General features: G+C 45.3%; 2 protein-coding genes across 6 annotated transcripts in view; one reads left to right on the top strand and one right to left on the bottom strand.

The window, feature by feature from the left end:
- LOC115262774 (muscarinic acetylcholine receptor DM1-like) overlaps positions 1–8,595 on the bottom strand; it is a 77,471-nt gene extending 68,876 nt beyond the window's left edge. For both annotated transcript variants that reach the window (XM_062842443.1, XM_062842444.1), the window contains exon 1: positions 7,626–8,595. In XM_062842443.1, coding sequence (XP_062698427.1) covers positions 7,626–8,521 — 896 coding nt within the window. In that variant the 5' untranslated portion in view covers positions 8,522–8,595. The remainder of the gene's footprint in view (positions 1–7,625) is intronic.
- The window catches only part of LOC109431043 (serum response factor homolog A), a 783,489-nt gene that overhangs the window by 473,520 nt on the left and 284,403 nt on the right, over positions 1–25,566 (top strand). The gene's annotated exons all lie outside the window — the stretch shown is intronic.

The raw sequence follows: 25,566 nt of genomic DNA, 5'->3' as shown, positions 1-25,566 counted from the left end.
CCCGATGCGGATTTCCGGACGATGACAACACGTGCGAATGTGTGTAGGAGGGTTGGTTCTCCCGAATAGAATAGAATACAGTCAGTGGAAAAGGATGCTTTCCGTTTCTAGCTACTAGAGCCAAGAGAAGTTTTTCGCGGTGTACTTACATGTAGATAGCGACAGTTGTTAGCATTAGTTTTAAGGTTGCGACTTAATTGGAATACGAGTATATCCTTAGGATGCTGGAAGAACACTTCAATGCTTTATTTCAAAAGTGCATTATTAACATGACAAGTGCGAGAAACTTCAACCAACCAGCCTTACAATTGAATAATTTTATTGTATGCCAAGAACAGATTTTTTTAACTATGATTAGTATTCGGACTGGAGCTGGAGAACCTTCCCCGCCGTGTCGATCAAGCATATTGGTATATATAACGACGGGTCTCCGGGTGATTTCCCCGCCTTGGGAAATGGAACCAGACTCTGCCTCTTCCATACTTCTGGGAAAACTCCCTCGTCCAGGAATTTCTGCATAGCAGACATGAACATCTCGGGAGCCTCTGAAATAGCTACTTTAAAGGCCAGGATCAGAACTCCGTCCGGATCTGGGGCCTTACCTACGCTAAAGGGCTCTGCTATCTCCGCAAGTTACACATCGGTGACCCTCTCCTCATCGCCAGCCCCAGTCCCCGGTTGTCCTACAAAAGGAGGCCAAGGACTAGGATCATGACGCGGAGAAAGCCCCTCGACGATCCCCTCCGACATCTCTGGAGATTGCTCTGTAGGAGCAATGACACCATTCATCTTGGCCATAACGATCATGCATCACCCCACGAATTCGCATTGACACTAGAGTCGGGTCGGGTTTTAGATTTTACAGACCCGAGCCCGACCCGTAACCGAAAAATTTCAAATTCCAAAACCCGTACCCGACCCGAACCCGAGAAAAAATGTTTCGTCAAACTCGGACCCGCCCGAACCCCAAAAATTTCCGGCGGTCAAACCTGAACCCGAAAAAAATACTTCTCAAGAAACCCGACCATAACCCGCGATCAAAAATAATTATGAAATGTAACGTGCATTACAAATAAAGAATTTTTCAAGTACCAAATTATTTACACTGGTACCCAAACCCGACTTGAACCCGACGTTATTTAAACCCGACCCGACCCGTACCCGAAAGTTTTGGAATTTTTTAAACCCGGACCCGACCCGAACCCGATTTGTTTTAAACTTTCAAACCCGAACCCGACCCATACCCGTCGGTTTCGGGTTCGGGTCGGGTTTCGGGTCTAAAAACCTATCTCTAATTGGCACTCTAACAGGCCCTCGAAGCAGGCCTTTTTGCTTGCTCTTATCTCGATCTTCAGCACGGTTTATGCAACGGTGAACATCACCCGACGTTCGTATGGCTCTTCCTCAGATAGTGCTCGCTGTGTTCGTTGCCTAGCCCGTAGGCAAGCGCGGCGCAGGTCCGCAATCGCGTCGGTCCACTAGTAAGCCGGTGGCCTCCCATTTCTTTGGTGGTCTTGCCTAGACGCATGGCATGCACGCGAGAGCATCGCTACCAGCTCGTCGCCGTCTAAGCCATGTAGGTTTCGCTCACAGTGGAGCGGAGCACCTCCCTAAATACCCTTTCATCTACCCGCTGCCTGTTGTTGGTGTAGTCGATACTGAAGCGAACCGCCAGGTGATTGCTGGAAGTGTAGCTATCGTCTACACTCCAGTTATAACAACTTGTTGGGCCAGGACTACAAAAGATACCTAACGTCAATAATCGACTCCACTCTGTTTCGACTATAGGTACTCTTGGTACCGACATTAGCCAGATCGACATCAAGAATAGCCTGTGTCTCCAGCATGATCTGACACCGCTGGTCGTGAAACGGCTTCCCCATTGCACGGCCCAGACCAAGGAAGGTAATCCAATATGCTAAATCATGCAATCCGCCATATTGGAATTTGGAATGATAGCTGGCAAGTTTGTTTTGATTTGGAAGTTTATCAATGATAGCAAGCCATGACCCAAAAGGTCACTTTATGGTGATTTCAACCAACGAGCTTGTGTCCTAATTTATTGCATCCAAATAATGCAATAACCCCAATGGTATGCTCTAGGCTAGAGAAATATTACCCGTCCCGTGCGAAACTTCTCTGAAACCCTGAGGAGTAATCTTGGCTACAGTTTGTAACACATAACCCGGGTAGAGGTGAAATACTGACGATCAAAACGTGATATTGGTTTGATTGATATAAGAGATAAAAGATCTGAAAATAATATCTAAAAAATGTTCCTGGAACATCTGAACAATATCAAAATTTGATATTTCAAGATCAAACGAATAGCTCGCTGCTATTGGTTAGATCTTACAAAATCTGAATATGATATGATGATGATGTTCCAGGAGTAAATTTGTGATATTATTTTTAGATCTTTTATCTCTTATATCAATCAAACCAATATCACTTTTTGATCTCCATATCAAAATATGCTATTATTTAGCTCTTTTCCTCTACCCGGGAAGGCCTCCGGGTAAAATTCCCAACTGCTGCCGAAGGTACACCATCACGCCTTTCCTCAAGATTCTGATGTGTGGGTTTTTCTTTAAACTTTAGGCAGTAAATATTCGGCATGCGTATGGCTAAAGTTAAGCGTATGGCGTTGAATTTATCACAATAATTAGCTTGCAATTCTACAAAAAGCTCGACAACAAGCTCCTGCTCTGCCACTGCGGAAATTTTTTCACTTGTTTGGAAGTAAATAACAACCCCTAGCAACCCTAGCAACCTCACAGAAACCGATAGAGTAGAGTGTAAACAAACTCGCCAGCAATCAACTTAACACCCCCGCCACAAACCTCTCCCCGCGTCCACTTACTGCTTATATGCTAATACCTTCCATTAAATTTACCTTGGCCCAGACATTGAAGTCACCCGCTATAGGGCACTGCACGAAATTCTCTCCTTCTCTTTCACTCTTACAGAAATTTTGTAAACAACAAGGCCAAGAAACGTCAAAATCCCATATAAAATCAAAACAATGCAGTGCCCTATTACCACCGGCCTTCGCCCTGTCAGCACAGTTGTCACACAGTCCAGCATCTACAGAAGAAGACTCCTACACAGTTGACCTTTGCAGTCCCATGACTTGTGTCCTGGTTCCAGACACCTGAAACAAACCTCCGGTGGGTCGTGTAAGGTCAGAATACGCCCCAGCCTACCTTGATCCTCCCTACTTTAACGGACTTTTTTACGTTCGCCTCAGGTAGCTGAACCAAGGCTAACTAATAGTAACTAAGTATGTACCTGCCAGTCACTTCCATAGCCGAACGGCTGCGGTGGTCACCTGTTCGTTGCACTGTTGCCGCAGTACCGTGTCGAGCTCTCCCGCTTCGGTGACCTTGTCTAAGTTCTTTAACTTCAGAGTCAGCTGTAAGAGCCCTTTCCTCGATCCCTTCGCCAAGGACTTCATTCGCCAGACTTTTGTTCTGTGTCCCCAGACCCTTGTGTTATTCGTCGCGCTTAAGCTCTAGGATCGTTTCACCCGTACGAGTACGTTCAATTCTGCGCAAGCCGGCTCCCAGATCCACGAGCCAAGTTATATTTAAATTATTCTTTATACTTAATCCCACGATTTGCACGGGAAAGGAGGTCCACCACGCCAGACCGCTGCACAGTGGTGCGTTACTGAACAAAAGCCAGCCAAAACCTCTTACCCAAAACCCTCAAAAACATATGAAAATCATGAAATCTATCGCAAGTTTTCGCAAAATAAAGCATACACCAATCGAAAGCACTGGTCTTAGGCTTACAAAATCGCACAACCACATCGCGGGCGCGCACGTCCTACTATAGTTTTGGATCAATTTTGACTCAAAAATGAGTAATTTTCAAGAATATCGAAGGATAACTCATTTTTAGGCAGCTTTTCCACAACTTAAATGACATACAGATGATCTTCACACATCTACGAACAAAGCCTTCAAAGCAACTATTATAGTTCATGCGTTTATTAAAGCACGGGACACTGGCATAAACATTATAGATTTTGTATGAAGGCCATAAACCACAGTCCGTTCAGGAGGCTGTCAAAAATTCAAATTTCAATGAATCGATCTGAAATTTTGGATTTCTACAGTTGAAATATTTAGGAATCTGACAAAAATATTATATCTACGTGAAAAGCATTTTATTTTTTTAGGTTTCGTCCGCCCTCGCACCACTGTGCGCTGCCTTAATGCGGTAGGAGACGAAATACTGTGGGGGTGCCCAGGTACCACACAAGCTCCGTTAACGATCGAGCATCTCTTTCACCCCCTCGATCACTAATTCCTCGGCACGGGTCGCTTGGTACCTTGAATTGGGGTTAGTTGTCCTATTCTTAGCCGGCGATTACGCGGCTGAGTCGCAAGCAGGGGGAAGAGGGGGGGGGGGGGTCCGTCAGGCCCCGGAACTGTAACTTAACCTCATACAACCTGGACCTTCCTGTCCAGATATCTGTGGAACATATTATCTCCCCATGGTAAAAATGACCATGCTAAACAATATTAGCAAGGCTTAGAATAGTACTACGGACCTCCTGTTCCGGGGCACGGTAAAGGCTGGGTATTCTGTGCAATTCAGATCCCATTGTGATCCACTTGCCTCTGCCCAGCAACTCCTATCCCTACCTCCTCGCGGTACCGGCCGGAAACTATGAGCAACCTTAGGGAAGATCGGGTAACCAACCCCGGTGGGAACTTTGGTCGTAGGCTGACAGGGAAGGGGGGTTTGCTTCGGTAAACCTGAGTGTCTGTTCTCCAGGAGGAGCGGCTCACAACAGCATCTGATCCCTGATCTGATGCTTAGGGGCGGCTGATCTGCGTCCGAGTGCCAGAGAAGGACTCTAAGCTCAACCGTGCACTATGGTCCTCCGGAAAGTAGGGGGTTGGTGTCAGGCCCTACGAGCCAGCCGTAAAAACCATTGTAACGGAAAATCAGCAACAGAATAATACGAACCGAGAACAACCGCAACGACCCCAGCGAACAAAAGGGCCTTGCGATTGGAAACTCGGTACTGCCTATCTCTCAACTTCATTGGTAGCACCCGCATACTCGTCGAACCGCGGGTTCGGCATCGTAGCGCTGCAGGAGGTGTGTTGGACAGGATCGTTTAGAGGTAATCATACCATCTACCAGAGCTGCGGCAACACACGCGAGCTGGGAACAGCTTTCATAGTGATGGGTGATATGCAGAGGCGCGTGATCGGTTGGTGGCCGATCGACGAAAGAATGTGCAGGTTGAGGATCAAGGGCCGATTCTTCAACTTCAGCATAATAAACGTGCACAGCACACACTCCGGAAGTACTGATGATAACAAGGACGCATTTTACGCGCAGCTCGAACGCTAGTACGATTGCTGCCCAAGCCACGACGTCAAGATCATCATAGGAGATTTAAACGCTCAGGTTGACCAGAAGGAGGAATTCAGACCGACGATTGGTAAGTTCAGCACCCACCAGCAGACGAACGAAAACGGCCTACGACTCATTGATTTCGCCGCCTCCAAAATTATGGTCATACGTAGCACCTTTTCCCAACACAGCCTCCCTTATCGTTATACTTGGAGATCACCACAGCAGACGGAATCTCAAATCGACCACGTTCTGATTGACGGACGGCACTTCTCCGACAACACCGACGTCAGGACCTATCGTGGCACCAACATTGACTCCGACCACTATCTGGTGATGGTCAAACTGCGCCCAAAACTCTACGTCATCAACAATGTACGGTACCGGTGACCGCCACGGTACAATCTAGAGCGACTGAAACATCTGGATGTCGCCTCAGCATACGCGCAGAATGTCGATGCCCCATTCACAAGAAAGGCGACCATTTGGAATGTGAGAACTTCAGGGCGATCACTATTTTGAATGCTGCCTACAAAGTGCTATCCCAGATCATCTTCCGTCCTCTGTCACCTAAACTAAATTAGTTCGTGGGAAGTTTTCATCGACGGCCGGTCGACAACGGACCAGGTCTTCACCGTACGGCAAATCCTCCAGAAATGCCGTGAATACCAGGTCCCAACGCATCACCTGTTCATCAACTTCAAGGCGGCATACGATAGTATCGACAGCGCAGAGCTATGGAGAATCATGGACGAAAACGGCTTTCCTGGGAAGCTGACTAGACTGATTAAATTAACGATGGACGGTGTGCAAAATTGCGTAAGTGTTCGGGTGAACTATCCAGTTCATTCGAATATCGCCGGGGACTGCGAAAAGGTGATGGACTCTCATGCCTACTCTTCAACATCGCTCTGGAAGGTGTGATGCGACGAGCCGGGCTCAACAGCCGGGGAACGATTTTCACAAAATCCGGTAAATTTGTGTGCTTTGCGGACGACATGTAAATCACCCCCATGGTTTAGAAGGAAAACAATACCAAGGTAAGCGATATTTGGTCTGAGCAGGTAATTTTTTTATATAAAATTTCTTGTTATCCTTGGGCATTTGTGTATCTAGGAGTTTCAGTGACTTGCAATAATTCATTTCATACCATGATTAAGCAAAATTAGTAAAAAGATTCCACCTTGGGTTCTACCCCCATAATTTCCAGCACTTTATAGACTATGCGGACAAGGCGAATTCTTTGCTTCGCCTGTCTTAGCATTACTTCCAGCTAAACAAGTCAAACAACGCCACTCAGGTCCATACCCTACCAAGTAAACCTGAAGCAAGTATTTATGCTAGAAATATTGCGACATTTGCACCCATTTAGACTCGGCTGAAATTCATTATCATCACAGTCGAATTTCGCACACGACTTCGCAGTGGCTGGCATGCACAAGTTCGGTTGAGTTCAAGACAGGGGCGTCGGATGCACAACAGGTAAACAAAATAAGTTTGATTAGTGTGAAATTTCGCTGGGAAATGATGATTCAGTGGATTCACAAATTATCACAGTAGTCTAAACATTAATAAGAAACCCAATATATTTGTTCCGAACAAACTCTGCCCTGCATCCGATCCAACAAGTTGGTAGCACAAAACTAAACTTTGTAGCCGCTAGATGTGTTTGTAGGTATAGTTGTTTTGTCCAACAAGAGCGCAACCAGCAGCCTCCGGGAAATAAACGCGATTTTTAACGCATTTTTAACACCGCATTTATCCGATCTGGGGTGTTTTACAATTTGAAAACAAAGAGGCGCATTAAAATGTAACATGTAACAACTATGGTGAGATGGTGGTAATAGCAGCCGAGGAAACCAATTGCTGTGGTGGCACGGAGCGAAAAATAAACGAACAGAAAACAATCCTTGCCCAGAAGGCAATCTGTTACTATCTGGTGGAACGGTGGTTTTCAACCTATTACAAATTGAAAAGACGAAATCCATCTATCGAATGAACGGATAAACGAAGGGGAAATCCAAAAGTCGAAATTACAAACACACTCATGCAATCAGGCTTCCTGGCTTTCCATTTCAATTTTAGTTCACCCCAGTTGGAAACCCCTGCACTAGAACCAGCAGCAAAAGTGCACCCATTTCTACATTTATTGCGAATCGCTTCCGCTTGAGTGAACCGAACGAACTGAATTATTCAAACAACGCTCCCACTCCCCTCTTCTGCCCCACCCGAAAACAATCACTTACCTCGAGTTGGACCGCTTGGAGGAATCCTTCTTCCGGTCCCCGGTCAGGTTCTTCAGGTCCTTTTGTCGCTTTTTCGTTTCCCGCCATATCCGATAGTAGAGGAAGCACATAACCGTCACCGGTACGTAGAAAGCGGCGATGGCCGTCCCGAACGTAATGTAATGATTGGTCTCGATGAACTGGATGTAGCACTCCTTCTCCGGTACGGTTCGCTTGCCCTCGATGTAGGGCCAGCTGTAGATCCACGGAGGCCACAGCAGTAAACTGATGCCCCAGGCGGCCCCGATCATGATCGCAGCCCGGGTCGTTGTACGCTTCGCTCGATATGTTAGAGGCCTAGTTACGCTAAAGTACCTATCAAAGCTAATGATGAGCAGATTCAGCACGGACGCATTCGACGCCAGGTAGTCCAGCGCTAGCCACGTGTCACATATGTGGGGACCCAGGGGCCAGTAACCCAGCAGGGTCGTTACCGAGAACAGTGGCATCGAGATCAGTCCGATCGCAAAGTCCGCAATGGCAAGCGAGAATAAAAAATAGTTGCTGATTGTTTGTAGCTGTTTGTCGATCTTGAACGAGATCATCACCATCACGTTGCCGGCCACCGTCAGTATACTCAGCACCGTGGCGATGATGCCGAGGATGATGATCTGCACCAGCGAGTAGGTGGGTTCGATTTCCGCGATGGATTCGGTTTCGTTGCCTCCGGGGCTCCCGGTCGTACTGCCGCCGAGTGCCGTCGCCAGCGATGTCGAAGCCGTCGCTGTCGGGGTGAAGTTGAAGAACAGGTCCTCAACGGAGGCCATCGTTCCGGTGCTGCCCGGAATGCTCGTGACGGTGCTGTACCGGGACAGCAGGAAACTGTCCACCGTCGTCCTCGTGTCGTAGTAGGCCATCGCCGATTGGTGGGACGCAAATTACTGCTTCCGGTGGTGTCGGTCGGTTCGTCGGTGAACGCTGACTGGAGCGGCGTTCTGGAATGGGACAATGGAAAAAAAAGGATTATTAGTTAAATTAGTAAGAAATGGTGATAAAAATTAGTTGTAAGTTAGTGTTATTGAAAAAGTGATCATCGAAATTCCAATCTTTTTACTTTTGCGAGCATTGCCTTTTCAACTTCAGAAGAACATAAACATCACACATGGGCGCCTTTACGAACAAGAGTTAAAACTTTATCTTTAAAGTAAGTTTCCTGTTCCCAAGTAGAGCGCTCAAGTAAAATTCCTCCTTTTTCCGTAATTTTGACATTTGTTTAACTGACAGCATTTTAACGTTGAAGTCGATGAACAGGTGATGCGTTGGGACCTGGTACTTACCTTACCAATCAGGCTAAGGCCGGGGTGGCCTCTGCTGTACATAGTAGCCTCCTCCATTCCACTCGGTCCATGGCAGTTTGTCTCCAGTTCCGCACTCTGCGTAGGGTCCGCAGATCGTCCTCCACTTGGTCGACCCACCTAGCTCGCTGCGCTCCACGTCTTCTTGTACCAGTCGGATGACTCTCGAGAACCATTTTAGTCAGGTTGCTATCCGACATCCTGATGACGTGACCCGCCCACCGTAGCCTCCCGATTTTCGCGGTATGGACGATGGTTGGTTCTCTTAGCAGCTGATGCAGCTCGTGGTTCATTCGCCTTCTCCGGGTCCCGTCTTCCATCTGCACTACGCCGTAGATGGTACGCAACACCTTCCGTTCGAAAACTCCAAGAGCGCGTTGGTCCTCTGCACTTAGGGTCCATGTTTCGTGCCCATAGAGGACGACCAGTCTAAGCAGCGTTTTGTAGATAGTTAACTTCGTGATACGGCGAACTTTATTCGATCGTAGAGTTTTGCGGAGTCCAAAGTAAGAACGATTTCCTGCCACAATGCGCCTCTGAATTTCTCTGCTGGTGTCGTTATCGGCGGTCACCAGTGAGCCCAAGCACACGAATTCTTCAACCGCCTCGATTTCATCACCGTCGATATAAATTCGGAGTGGCGGGCGCGGTGATTCCTCCCTGGAGCCCTTTGCCATCATGTACTTTGTCTTCGACACATTAATGACTAATCCGATTCGCCTGGCTTCACTCTTTAGTCGGATGTACGTTTCCGCCATCGCCTCAAATTTACGAGCAATAATATCAATATCATCAGCGAAACCGAGCAGCTGAACGGACTTCGTGAAAATCGTTCCACTCGTGTTTATCCCCGCTCTCCTTATCACACCTTCTAACGCAATGTTGAACAGCAAGCACGAAAGACCATCACCTTGCCGTATCCCTCTGCGAGATTCGAAGGGACTCGAGAGTGTCCCTGATACTCGAACTACGCACATCACTCGATCCATCGTCGCCTTGATCAACCGTATCAGTTTACCCGGGAATCCGTATTCGTGCATAATCTGCCATAGCTGTTCTCGATTGATTGTATCATACGCCGATTTGAAATCGATGAACAAGTGATGTGTGGGCACGTTGTATTCGCGGCATTTCTGCAACACCTGGCGGATGGCGAACATCTGATCCGTTGTAGCGCGTTCACCCATAAATCCAGCCTGGTATTGCCCCACGAACTCTCTTGCAATCGGTGATAGACGGCGGCATAAAATTTGGGAGAGTTCCTTGTAGGCAGCGCTCAGTAGTGTGATCGCGCGATAGTTCCCGCAAACCAACTTGTTGGCCATTTTGTAGATGGGCCACACGATACCTTCCATCTGTTCCTCCGGTAATACTTCCTCCTCCCAAATCTTGGTAATGACCCAGTGTAGTGCTCTCACCAGTGTTTCTCCTCCGTATTTTAGAAGCTCGCTTGGTAGTTGATCTGCTCCAGCGGCTTTGTTGTTTTTCAACCGGCCAACCTCCTCCTCAATCTCTTGGAGGTCAGGGGCCGGAAGTCTTTCGTCCTGTGCACATACTCCTAGATCTGTTACCACGCCACCTTCTTCGGTACTTGCAACGTCGCCATTGAGGTGCTCATCGTAATGCTGCCGCCACCTGTCGACCACCTCATGCTCGCTCGTGAGAATATTCCCGTAATTATCTCGGCACATGTCGGCTTGTGGCACGAAGCCTCTGCGCGAGCGGTTCAGCTTCTCGTAGAACTTTCGTGTGTCCTTAGCGCGGTACAGCTTCGCGCTTCGCGATCTCGTTCTTCCTGCTGGCGCTTCTTCATCCGGAGTTCTGCCTGTTCCGCGCCCGTTTGTAACGTGCCTCATTCGCTCTCGTACGGTGTTGCTGCATTCTCGCCCATGCTGCATTCTTCTCGTTTTTCAACTGTTCACATTCGCCGTCGTACCAATCGTTTCTGTGATTCGGAGTCGCGAAACCTAGTGCTGTAGCCGAGGTACTGCCTATGGCGGATCGGATGTCCCTCCAGCCATCTTCAAGTATAGCTGCGCCAAGCTGCTCTTCCGTTGGTAGGGCCACTGCTAACTGCTGCGCGTAGTCTTGAGCCACTTCTACGTTACGCAGCTGCTCGATGTTGAGTCGCGGCGTTCAACTTCGACGCGTGGTGATAACTGTCGAAAGTTTTGAGCGCATGCATACAGCTACTAAGTAGTGATCCGAATCTATATTCGCACTGCGGTATGTGCGGACATTGGTTATATCCGAGAAGAACTTACCGTCGATTAGATTGTGGTCGATTTGGTTTTCTGTTTGGTGGTCGGGTGATCTCCAGGTGGCTTTTTGGATATCTTTGCGGGGGAAGAAGGTGCTTCGGACTACCATACCATGGGAGGCTGCAAAGTTTACGCATCGCTGGCCGTTATCATTCGATACGACGTACAGGCTGTACATTTCCTCCCTTCCTACCTGCGCGTTCATGTCGCCGACAACGATTTTCACGTCACGCGGCGAGCAACCATCGTATGTTTGCTCTAACTGCGCGTAGAACGCTTCTTTCTCGTCATCAGGTCTGCCTTCGTGTGGGCAGTGGACGTTGATGATGCTGTAGTTGAAAAAAAAATCAGAGGGGTGTGTGCAAGACACAACCGCATGACGTAAACTACGAAAAGCAGTTTATTGTGAATACTAAAGGGCTTTTGTTTGCTGTTTTGTCGAACAAATCATACGATTCGTGAAGACCAACTTCCGTTCCAACTTCCTTATGGGGATTAAATATGATGGCCCTGAAAAGGGCCGTTTTGTTTGCTCAACACTCTAATACCGACAAAATCGGTCGATGGTGGTATTGACACGAACCGTAGCTTCTGCTCTCCACGTGAATATTCCGGGTTAACGTGAGGTCCACGCACGACCAATCGAGGTTTGTGGCTTTGGCTGGATCCGAAGCCAGTTTGAGTTTGTAGAACTTTTCTAAGAAGTCCGCAAACTCGATGTTCATTGTTTGTCATAGTATTTCAACATATTACTCACTTCTCTCTCTCTCTCTCTCTCTCTTCTTGGCGTAACGTCCTCATTGGGACAAAGCCTGCTTCTCAGCTTAGTGTTCTATGAGCACTTCCACAGTTATTAACTGAGAGCTTCCTCTGCCAATGACCATTTTGCATGCGTATATCGTGTGGCAGGCACGAAGATACTCTATGCCCAAGGAAGTCAAGGAAATTTCCTTTACGAGAAGATCCTGGACCGACCGGGAATCGAACCCGTCACCCTCAGCATGGTCATGCTGAATACCCGCGCGTTTACCACCTCGGCTATATGGGCCCTATTACTCACTTATTACTCACTCAAATTAGTAGCGTAAAATTGTAATAGGTAACACACAATTTCTGTGACGCACGGGCGAACAAAAATCTTTACTTTTGCACTTTTGCACATTCTGATTGAATTTATCATGAATGCGAAAGAACTGTTAATTTTTGCACAATGCAAACCAAATGCTTTCGAATAACTGTGTAATGCATTTCATCAAAATGAAAATTTCTTCATCATCTGAGTTGAAAAAAATGTTTTCCAATTGCCAATCAATGCAGTTCAATTTTCACACAGCGCTCACAGTGATTGACTTTCCTCCTGAGAAAATTATTCGGTTCATTCCCGTGGGACATTTTCGTAGCCCTTACAATGGCTGTTTTAATTTAATTTACTTGCAGTATCACTGCAAGCGCGTTTCATGATTTTGTTCATTCCGATGTTGGCTTGTGCTGCCCGTTCGCCCGATGAAGCAAGTTTTCGCAGAGATCTGATCCGGTGTGCACTGGTTGGCGGCCCCACTGGTACTGCGCACGGCGTTACCATGACGACTAGCATCAGCCAGCCGACGACCACCGCGCACGCCTAGACAAAACATACTGAAATTATTCGGTTCACTCCCGTGGGACATTTTCGTAGCCCTTTCAAGGGCTGTTTTGATTTACTTGCAGTATTTCTGCAAGCGCGTTCCATAATTTTGTTGATTTCGATGTTGGCTTGTGCTGCCCGGACGCCAGAAAGTTTTCGCAGATCCGATCCGGTGTGAACTGGTTGGCGCTCCACTGGTACCGCGCACAGCGATGCGACAGTCGACAGTCGACAACCGCCGCGCTCGGCTAGCCAAAGCATACTGACGGGAGAAGCAAACGGAGAAACTGGCTAGCTGTGCTCCGATGCGTTCCCCTTGAGGTATCACGAAAGAATGATGGAAGATGAGAAGAAGACAATAACTTATATACTAGACGGCTGTACGGCAAAGAAGTTCAAATTCCCCTCTCGCACGTGATTGGTTAGATGAAAGAGGGGTGAAAATTAGTGATGCCATACAGATTTTTGCACAATGCATACCAATAATTGCTTTCGAATTATAATTATCTCATTGAACTTATGCAAATCGATCAGCACAATTAAATGTTTAACACATAATTTCTATAAATCATGCAAATTTTTCGGCAAAATTGTAAAGAACATTTAAGAATTTTGCGAAGACCTACATACATTGAAATATGGCAACACTGAGTAATACATTTCATCAAAATGAAAATTTCATCATCTGAGTTGAAGAAAATGTTTTCCAATTGCCAAACAACTAGCACAGTTTTTGAACATTAAAGTTTGAATTGAATTTCTAATTGTTGCGACAAAACGCAGTTCAATTTTCACACAGCGCTCATAGTGATTGACACTTTTGTGTCCCGGGCATTCCTCATGAGAAAATTATTTGGTTCACTCCCGTGGGACATTTTACAATGGCTGTTTTAATTTACTTGCAGTATTACTGCAAGCGCGTTCCATAATTGTGTTAATTCCAATGTTGGCTTGCGCTGCCCGGACGCCCGATGAAGCCAGAATGAAGAAAATTGTCGCAGAGCTGATCCGGTCTGGTTGGCGGCCCCACTGGTACCGCGCACGGCGACGCGACGACGACTGGTAAAGCAAGTGGCAACAGCCGACGACCACCACGCTCGGCTAGCCAAAGCATACTAAAAGGAGAAGCAAGCGGAGAAACTGGCTAGCAGTCCTCCGATGCGTTCCCCTCGAGGTGTCACGGAAGAATGATAGAAGATGAGAAGAAGACAATAACTTATGTCGAATTCGTTTATTCCCGACGGTGCACTGCACCGGTGTAGCAATTGCCACCGGAAAAACGAACGGTTTCGGTGCAATTTGTTGACAGCTTATGATGGTATTAGTGAGAGCACGTGAGAGCGTCAATGGATATAATAAAGGATATCGAAAATAAACATAATCAATGATTTTATGATTCCGTGATGAATCAAACTATTCCTATTTATTTATATTTTTCACTGTCTATATCCAATCCAACAATTTTAAAAGTTTTCAGTAAATCACTTGTACATGATGTTTTAATACTTCTACATCATTTATCTTCTTCAAATTCTCGTTTATCCCAATTTTGCAAATAAAAGCAACTTTTCTGAATTTAACAATTTCCGTTGGCCAATAAAAAAGAATGCTAACATACAATTTTAAACGATCCACGATTACAAAACACAATTTTAACACAAGCAGTGTTAAAGGCAAACGTTAAAAGAAAAAAATACTTTTTAAAAAGTAACGTTATAGCAACGCAACGCATATTACAATCGCATTAATCATCCTTTTGTGGCATTTGTTTGGCTTTCAATGAAATTCAAAAATCCAATATTTGATGTAATAAGAAAAAAAAAAAAGGTTTTCGAAACTTCCTGTTCCTACAAATTATTACTTCCGTAGTATTTTAATCCAATCTGAATAAAAAGATGTTTATTCTATTCTGGGCTCATCAAAATTTTATTACGTCAATTTTTATGCATAAATCATAGATCACCCTAGGACAGAAAATTCTAATGATAAAAAAAATTCATATTTCTCATTAAAAGACATCCACATATATGCGATAATTAAAAAAAAATAATGATTTTAAAAATATCCGTTGAATCAACTCTTTGAAATTTCATGTTACCGATAAATTTTAAAGATTCTTTAGAAGTGATAATGATCGATGAAGTTTAAATATTTTTTTAAACGCACAGATTTGCTATTTGGAAACAGAACATCTGAAAATAAAAGAAAATTGTTTACCTAATGCCGAAGAGAAAATCATCATTCCTGCCAAAACAAAACCACGATACATGCTCAGCGATATGCATGTATTGGTAAATCTGGCTTTGTACCTGCTACACCGCGCTCAATCTGGGTGTAGCATTTTCTTGCACCGGTGCCAATCGGGTGTCAAAACAGAACAGTACCTGCGAATAAACGAACGGTTTCGGTGCAAGTTTGCTACACCCGGTGGCAAAGCGGTGCAGGCGGTGCAAATAAACGAATTCGACATTATATACCAGGCGAGAAAACCCAAAAATGTGCTCGCTCCTGATTGGCTGGATAAAATTAAAACATAGGTTCACTTTTCCGCAATTTTCAATAGTTTGCTGTTTAAAATCAATAGTTTTCTCTACTTGACATGAAAGGGACATAGTTTTGCGATTGTTTGATGGCAAAATTTTAAAAATCGGTCAATAAATGGCTGAGTTATTAGCGTGCAAAATCTTTCATAATTTCGTGACGGTCGCAAAATTTAGATTTTCATTTTACACCCGGTGCCGTAGTACAGTACCGTACCTTCCCCATAGACGTAGTTTACGTCAAAAAACGGCCCTTAACTCTTAACATGCACATCCTAGCGTTGATCGGCTGCCACCCGATTACACGTTGTCGCATCTTGCCCAACACTATAAATCCTGTTCCCAGTTCATTAGTGGTGCCACAGCTTTGGTAGAAGGTAGCCGCTCGATGCCAGCTTTTCCACACTTTCTGTCCAGTCCAACAAAGTTCCTGCAACGCCACGATGTCGAAGTTGCGAGGATGTAGTTCGTCGTAAATTATCCTGTCACATCCTGCGAAACCTAGTGACTTGCAATTCCATGTTCCAAGTTTCCAATCGTAGTCCTTATTTCGTCGTGTGGGTCTTTGCCGATTGTATCGAGTCGTATTTTCTCCTATGTTATTCGCAATGGGGATTTTTACGGTTGGCTTATTGGGCCTACGCCAATCGCCGGAGGGCCATCGTGCCAGTTCTGTTTAACGTCCCAACCAACGCTAGGACGACCACGCAGATGGGGCTACCCCCTTGGATCTAGCTGGGCGTGGTGCAGCGTTTCTTACTCAGCCGCTGGATGCCTGAACAGACGCTGTTTGAGCCGCACCTCCTTGGTGAACAGACACTCGGGTCGTACCTCCTCAATCTAGCTGAAGTCAGAAGGACAACAGTGCCCAGGCTGCACTACCAGCTAAGCACACAACTCTTAGCTGGCGGTCTTTGTCATCGTTTGACCCGTGGAAGCATGAGGTAGGAACTTGTGAGGATCAGAGCTATGTTAGACGCTCTCCTTATCGACTCACCGTTTCGCAGCCCGTTGGGACCTGGTATTCACGGCATTTCTGGAGTATTTGCCGTACGGTAAGGATCTGGTTCGTTGTCGACCGGCCGTCGATGAAGCCGGCTTGGTAATGTAGTAGGCGTTGATATATCATAAAGTAAGATTTGTCATAATAAAGTAGAACTCCATTCGAAGAACACGTCTACAATAACTTCCCACGAACTCATTCGTTTTAGGTGACAGACGGCGGAAGATAATCTAGGATAGCACTTTGTAGGCAGCATTCAAAATAGTGATCGCCCTGAAAGTCTCACATTCCAAATGGTCGCCTTTCTTGTGAATGGGGCAGATTACCCCTTCCTTCCACTCCTCCGGTAGCTGTTCGGTTTTCCAGATCCTGACTATCAGCAGATGCAGGCAGGTGGCCAACTTTTCTGGGCCCATCTTGATGAGTTCAGCTGCGATCCTTACCAGCTGCTTTGTTGGTTTTGAGCTGGTGAATGGCAACCTTAACTTCCCTCAGCGTGGGAGTTGGTTCATTTCCGTCCTCCGCTGCACTGGCGGCGTCGTTTCCTCCGCTGCCGTGGGCTCCCGTGCCTGCGTTCTCCACGCCGTTCAGGTGCTGATCGAAGTGCTGCTTCCACCTTTCTATCACCTCACGTCCGTCCGTCAAGAGGCCTCCGTCCCAGACAACCAGGCATCGCATTAGGATGCACGCTGTACATCGTATAAAGTAGTATTTTAAGTCACTATCGCATATATGTACGTTTTTGTTTTGTTTCTATGTGTTCTTTATTTCTAAACTGTGTGACAGAATGCGTATATTAATGAAGTTCTGTAGTGTCGTATGATGTGAGATTATTTAAATTTGAAAATGGAATTCTGGCAACTGATCACTTGGGCACCAAAACCTTAATTTTAACTAAACAATAAAATGGAGCGGACCTGGTGTGATGGTTATAACGCTTGACTATCACGCAGAGGACCTGGGATCGAATCCCACTCCCGACAAACTTGCAAAATGTGAGTTCTTCCTTCGGAAGGGAAGTAAAGCGTGGGTCCCGAGATGAAATAGCCCAGGGCTAAAAATCTCGTTAATACAAATAAAAAAAAAACTAAACAATAAAAAGAAAAGAGCTCTGTAATTAAACAAAAAATCTAACATTAAGTGCTGCTTAATTAAAGTTTATCAATACCTGTCCAAAAGCGATTCTTCAAAAATTCAGTCTAAATGTTCAAAAATGGCTTATGCTATGTGCAGGTGGGTCGCCAAATTCTATGACAATCAAAAGTGGGTCGCAAGCTGAAAAAGTTTGAGAACCCCTGCTCTATATTTTGAATACTTAGGTTTCCCGCCAAGGCGAAACAACCTAGGGCTGAAAGCCTCGTAAATAAAGCTAATAATAATAAAACTTAGATTTTCGTTCAAGCATAATTTCATAACGCAGCAAAAGCAGAGCGTTGTTATAGGTGTTTCGATTCAACAAGTTCAAGACTTAGTTTTTTTTTCGCCGAACTCTGAGATGGCTTTGATTCTGCTGGGTTCTTCTCGAGTATTGTTATCAAGAACGATGATGATAATGATGTCCTAAGTTCATCGGCAAAAAAAAGAGTAATCCGGGCCAGACTAGAACATTATTAATTAGCTTCTGTTTTCGATATAACAACCCTTTTCTCTTTCCTTTTAACCGGTGTCGACAAGGCCGCACAAAAAAAAACACTCCCAAGGAGCAAAATAGAGAAACGTGGAAACCACGCGGTGTAGTCCGCTCTTTGTTTTGCAACTTCATGGGACTAGGGTTTTTTTTTCCTTTTCGTTTGGATCAAGCTGACGGCGGTTTTCCGAAAATTTTCCGGAGGAAACCATGTCGGGCGGACACAATCAATGACCGCCATCAGGAACCTGTTTGGGAAAGGTAGGATATTGTTCACGGTACGTTGCGTTCTGTTGCGTTGCAAGTTTGTGCCGTGGGTCGCGAACTTAAGCGGAAGACTGTTAGGGGTTTCACGAGAAGAGTATTGGAACATCGCTTCTGGTGAAGAGATAATTAATACTGGAACATGTCTTGAGACATTGAACCACCTCCAAAATGTTCAAGTCAATTGACAGCAGTTATCAGTATTCCAGTACCCTGCCAAAAGACCTGTACACGGAACGATGTTACATCATAGAAAAAAGCAATAAAAGACTCAATTTCTGCCAATTTGATGACAAACGACAACGCTTTTATATTGACATTGACCACGTACCAGATGACGCAAGACGCATCTGCGCCCCCTCCCCCTCCATTCCTATCACTCGTCCATCACATCCCATGGTGGAGCAAAAGAACCAGACCTTGAACCATTTTTCCGGGAAACGATGGCACTTCTTGGCCGCAGCAGCGAAGCAAAGACGGCGGAAAAAAGTCAAAGTGTTGATGGGAAAAGTTTCTTAATTTATTTTTCGCTACACTCCAGTTGCTGTGCTATCGGACATGTTTCCTCACGCTGCTGGTGTTGCTGCTTCGAGGAACACTACTTATCCCGATCGGATCCAGATGTTGGCAATGGGATAGTGATGGGTATTTTTTCTCGTTGCGCCCATTGTGGGCGACCAAAGGATGCTTTACGGCCCAAAGGTGGGCCACAAAAAGAGTTGACGGTCACGTTTGAATTCATTATGCCCTATCTTTTTTTCTAGTGGGTGATGTGAAAGTTGTTCCTTGTACTCGGCTATGTTACCGTTGATACGTTAAGGACCTTCAACTTATTCAGTTTTTTTTTTTTTGAAAGGGATGATACAAGGAATAGACTGAATGATCGGGATTGATAAGTGTTTCTGCAATTTTTGGTAAATTGCACCAGAAATTCTCAATTCATGATTAATCTTACCTACCAGGATCTCGTCGATTACGATGAGGAACAGTAAGGACAGTACGTTTGCCTCACTCCAGCGACCACCCGGATGGGATCGGACAAGACATTGTTAAGCAGCAGTACTCTGCACTTAACTATAATACCTCGTACTGTACTCTTCAATCTTCAGTGCGTGAGTGTTTGCAATCTTTTTTTAGGCGAGAATGACAGTGTACAGGTTTTCTCACCCTTGCGCCATAGATATCCCCTTATGTGCTTTCGTGATTGAGACGATAGATAGTTATTTATGCAACGAGTTGTAAAAAGATTACCGTAAAATGGGGTATTAAGGGACGGAAAAAAAATTCAACCCCATTAAATCATGGGTTCTACTTCTTAAAACTTTCAGTAAAAGCATTCCGATCATTGTCTTGCTGCCTGCTACGCGTATAGATTACAAAATTTGATGATTTTTTGGAAAAATTGAAAATATTTAACAAAATGTGCTATTTTTTAGAAAATATGAAAATGGGGTGTTAAGGAACTGAAGGGGGTAAACGTAAAAGTTCTTATATTTCAAAGACAGATAAAAATTGATTAATTGTAAACAGTGACTGTAATATTTCTTGAACATCGCCGAAAAAGATTTTCATAGTCCTGAAGATCCAAGGACAGTTTCATTTTCATTTACCTTTGTTTTTTTTTGCTAAAGCCTCAAAATCTGAAAAAATGATCGTCAATTGTACCTCAGTGTCTTCAATTTTTAACAAACATATTGTTCACAGTACTATTTAGAGTAACCAAATTGAACAGTTCAGACTGATCAACAGGTTGTAAACTAAGAATGTGTATAATTCTACTCTGGAGCATCGCTGATAGGTCGTATTTTAGATGTTGAGATGTTTTAGCAGCAAAGTTTGATGAGCAAGGTTAGGCAAATAGTTCTTGCAAGAAGTTTGATATATCTTGCCATAACGCAATTTATATTTTCTGTTTGTTTGTGTTATTCGTTAAAAAAAGCGATAAGTTTTTGAATGATTTACCAATTGCCATGCGTCTTCTTCATGAATACTTGCTTTAGCAAAAGTTAGTGACAGTCTGGTGTACATAATATATGAAACAAGTGAGAATATTCCACATTTTCAAAAAACTTTGGATGTCACGTTTTAGCGCCATTCATTGATAGTATTTAAATAAGAAAACAAATAAGAAATTTATTTTGAAGAACATGCCTTCATTGAAACATAACAGAACACCTGAAGAACACAAACTTCTGTAAAGAGGGGACTACTGCAGCATTGAGTATGAACATTTGACCATTTTTCTAATTATATGTATCAATCTAACACCTGTTTCTAAATATCTATATTGCATTAGTTGAATTTATCATCCATAGCAACTGTTGAGACGTTTATGACCCAAAATGAAATCCGTAATACGTCATTCAGAATAGTTATTGTTATATCACAGACAAACAGACGTAACACTCTGATAATTTCCATCGTACATCGTTTTAACGGTCTTTTTCAAAATTTAATAGTTGGCCAACTGCCCACCCGTGTCGCTCGCATCGTTTTTGTTCGGGTTTGACGTTTGCTCACTACCGCCACCTAGTTGACGGTCGGCCAAACTTAATCGTTTTAGCATTGGGCGAATATGTTTCCGTGACTATGCTTTGAATCGATAAATGTTTGAAGTGTTACGTCTGTTTGTCTGTGGTTATATAATGAATCAATCGCCTCAAAACTTCATGATACAAATGAAAAATTTAAATGAGAAATTGCATCCCTTAACACCCCACCAGTTTATCAATCTAGTCTTTTTTCACAAAAATTATCGGTGTTCGCAAAACACCTTAGTAACATCAAATATTCTACCGAAGACCACATTATCAAGAAGACTTGCAGCACTGCTGAAAATCGGGAGTCACTGCTAGCAGCGCCACCCCGGATGAAGGTGGTACTATTCATGATAGTGTGTGTAAATTTTCATACTCGTACCAATACACTCTTACACTTTTACAGAAAGGTACCACCTTAGCTCACCAGGCGGCGGTGCCGTCGGTGACGCTTGCCGTGTGTATGGGAAAATAGCAGAGTTGCATGTCTTCTTGATAAAGTAGTCTTCGATTCTACCCTAGTTTCGTTTGAAATGAGTTGTAGAACACCTTACGATTACTCACTTATTTTTCCTATTAATATTTCTGACCTTACAAATAAATGTTTCAATGGTAGTGAAATTTTGAAAAAGCAATGCCATTCGGTTTTTGATGTCTAGTGTCCAGTTAAAAACGTATTTCATGAGTGGTAATCCTTATAGTATGCCTTAATTTCTAACACACATTTGAAGCGAATTTGGAATTAGTAAATCAATGTTAATACGATTTGGCGATTTTTCAAAGTAGTATGTGAAGATGAATCCCTTAACACCCCATGAGTTCTTAACACCCCATTTTACGGTACTTTTTCAGCACGTGTCGTACATTTATCCAACGAGATTTGCCGAGTTGGATAAATTCGATGAGTGCTGAAAAAGTATAGTATTGCAACGAGTTGTCTACAACATGTTATGTGAAGTTTTTACTTCATTATTCAATGCGAAGGACTTGAGAATGATACAGTAACATCATGATGCCCAACCAATTATCGCATACGATCAGATCACTCTTTGGTGTTGACACGGGTAATGCGTCGATCCCTTGGCAAATCATGCTAAGGTGTTAATGGCGTGGCCGACACTTGAAAAAAGTTTCCAAAGTGCTTGAACCAGTATTTCAGTTGGTCAGCCAGGTCGGTTAATAGCTGTCCAGATGTGTCTTTCACGGGTATCGTAGCATTAATCGTAGTCCCACTAAGGCGACGTGAGACATCGTTGAGGAAACGGATGTCGCCGGTATTTGCGGCTTTTTCGCCTTTGTCGGCCCACGCTCTTTTGTTTCGTATACTTAAGCGCTTTATCTCCTTCTCGTAGCGCTGACGAGCTACGGCTTTGGCTCCTCGTGTTTTCGCTGGCTCTATCGCGGCTTTGGCATTCTTTCGCTTCTCTATCTTCCTGACCAGTTGAAACGCTGGTTCGAGCACTTTGGAAACCTTTTTCAAGTGTCGGCCACGCCATCAACACCTCAGTATGATCCGCCAAGAGTTCGACGCATTACCCGTGTCAACACTGAAGCTCCATCAGTGTAGGAGATAGAAACAGCCATCCGTAGCATGAAATCGAACAGAGGTCGATCGTATATCAGCTGAGATTCTCAAACCTGACCCCGTAGTATCCGCACAACTACTGCATCAATTATTCTGCAACATATGGGAAACCACGACAATTCCGGCCGCCTGGATGCAAGGCGTCTTAGTAAAGGTAGGTACACAAAAAGGTTGACCTGACTGTATACGATAATTGACAGAGCATCATGTTACTGTGTATCGTTCTCAAAGTCCTGTGCAAAGTGATCCTTAACCGGATACAGGAGAAGACTGACGCAACTTTCCGACGGCAGCAAGCAGGATTCCCTGCCGGACGATCCTGTGTGGACCATATGGTCACGCTCCGTATCATCCTGGAGCAAATCAATACATTCCAAGAGTCTCTCTACCTGGTGTTCATTGATTACGAAAAAGCTTTCGACTGTCTCAATCACGGAAACATGTGGGAAGCCCTCAGGCGAAAGGGTCTCCCTGAGAAAATCGTCGGCCTCATTGAAGCACAGTACAGAGCATTTTCGTGCAGAGTACTGCACAACGCCAACGGCGTTTTGTCCGATCCTATCCGGGTCGTTGCTGAAGTGAGGCAAGGATGTATCCTATCACCGCTACGGTTCCTCATTGTAATCGACGAGATCCTGGTTGGAGCGATTGACCGTGAGCCATATTGTGGATTGCTGTGACAACCCATTACCATGGAGCACGTAAATGACTTCGAACTGACTGATGACGTTGCTCTCGTAGTTCAACGGCGCTCTGATATGCAGAGCAAGCTCGATGATCTTTCCAATCGCTCCTAGTGGCAGGACTTACCATCAACGTCAACAAGACCAAATCATTCGATGTAAACACGGTCAACCATTCCAGCTTTACGGTAGCTGGGCAATCAGTGGAGAATGTTGAAAGCTTCCAATATCTTGGTAGCCAAATGGCGGCCGATGGCGGCACCAAGATCGACATAGATGCACGGATCAAAAAGGTGAGGGCTGAAATGTATGGAAAAACAACCAGATTAGTCGACGCAAAAAATCCGAATTTTTCACTCGAACATGAAATCTGTGCTGCTATACGCCAGTGAAACCTGGTGTGTATCAGTGAAAAACACGCAACGGCTGCAGGTCTTCATCAATAGATGCCTGCGGTATATAATTCGTGCATAGAGGCCTCACAATTGGATCTCCAACGTGGAGCTCCATCGTCGATGTCATCAAAAGCCAATAGCGACAGAAATTCGGGAGCGAAAGTGGAGGTGGGTCAGCCACACTCTACGCAGGGGCGAAAACGAAATCTGCAAACAAGCGTTAGACTAGACTGGAACCCAGCAGGACATCGCAGCAGAGGCAGACCCAGAGGCTCATGGCGGCCTAGCCTCAACAACGAAATCAAGAAAGTCAACAGAAATTTGAGCTGGCCACAGGTCAAGACGATGGCGGCCAATCGCCCAGGATGGAGATCTTTCAATTCGGCCCTCTGCATCACCGTGGCTGTCCAGGACTGAAAGTAGGTAGTAAGTAGTCTATCTTCCTCCAGGTGTCATCTGTGATCCACTGCTCTCTTCGAGTGCGCAGCTCACCCAAGTTATTCCTGCCAGAGGCGATGAAGACGTTCTTGATGGCGCTCCATTAATCTTCTACGCTTCCACCTTCCGGAATACCCGCAGCACGGTTCTCCAGCTCCTCAACGAAGGACCTTTTTACCGCAGCGTCTTCCAGTCGGCGTGCGTTGAACCGGCGCCCGATTTTCTCCTCCTGTCGATGGATCCTAGCATTGCACAGTCGGATCTCGCCGATTAGGAGATGAGGGTCGACCGCAATGTCGGCGCTACGTTTGTTCCGCTCATCAAGAAGACACCGTCTCCATTTTCGGCTGATGCAGATGTGGTCGATTTGATTTTCCGCGACGCCATCACGGGAAACCCATGTCACTTTGTGCACTGATCGATGAGGAAAGAGCAATCCCCCAGTCACCATGTCATTGTTGTCATAAAACTCTGCAAACAGCTCTCCATTTTCGCTCATTTCTCTGAGACCATGGCGTCCCATGACGTGCTCATAGTCCGCGTTGTCGGAACCAACCTTCGCGTTGAAGTCGCTCATGAGGATCTTGATATCACCTTTCGGAATCTTGTTCACGACAGCATTCAGTTGACTGTAAAAGTACTCTTTGTCTTGCAATTCGGCAGCATCGGTTGGCGCGTAACATTGGATCATAATAAGGTTTCGAACCCGTGTTCTGAATCTGGCTACAATTATCCTGTCATTAATAGGTTCCCACTTCATGAGCGCAGCGTGGGCGTGAGCGCTGAGCAGGAAACCAACTCCACGGTGGCGAGAAGCGTGTTCACCTCGTAGGCCAGAGCATAGCAGAATTTGACCTGACGCCAATCTGTGTTCTCCAAAGTTCAGCCAACGGACTTCACTCAGTCCTAGGATCTGAAGCTTCATACGGCATGCCTCATTGGCTAGTTGTGCCAGTTTATCGTGCTGGGCTAGGGTCAATACATTCCAAGTTCCAATTCTTGTCCGTTGTTGTGTGGTTGTCACATACGATTTGGCAGCACGGTCTATTGGATCTGTTAGACTGCGTGAACCCATCCCATTCTACACATGTGCACGGCTCTACATCCCACTCTGCACAGCGGTCAAGCAAGCTGACAGTCAGCCCCGCGTGAACGACTCAGCAGCAAACAGGAGCACAAGTTACCCGCATCGTATGGATGCGCACGTTATGGCCGATTCATCGGTACTCGAACCGCACAGTTGTTTCGCGTTAAAAGTCGGTGAATCAGTTCGTAATTTTTCATTTTCGGTATCAGTAACGTTTTTTCGGGCTTCGGAAACAGTACGTAGGTTGTAGGCCTAAGGTCCCCTATCCACGATGATGGGGCTAGCACCTTAGGTATAGCTTCCGGTGGAGGAGCATTTCATATTTGGCCGCTGGATGCCAGAACAGACGCTGTTTGAGCCGCACCTCCTTGGTGAACAGACACTCGGATCGTACCTTCTCAATCTAGCTGAAGTCAGAAGGATAACAGTGCCCAGGCTGCACTACCAACTAAGCACACAACTCTTAGCTGGCGGTCTTTGTCATCGCTTGACCCGTGGAAGCATGAGGTAGGAACTTCTGAGGACGAGAGCTTTGTTGGACGCTCTCCTTTTCGACTCACCAC

This window comes from Aedes albopictus, chromosome 3 (genome assembly GCF_035046485.1).
Source record: "Aedes albopictus strain Foshan chromosome 3, AalbF5, whole genome shotgun sequence".
Classification (NCBI taxonomy): Eukaryota; Metazoa; Arthropoda; class Insecta; order Diptera; family Culicidae; genus Aedes; species Aedes albopictus.
The sequence above is the reverse complement of the archived record's forward strand: the minus strand, read 5'-3'. Positions and strand labels throughout refer to the sequence as shown.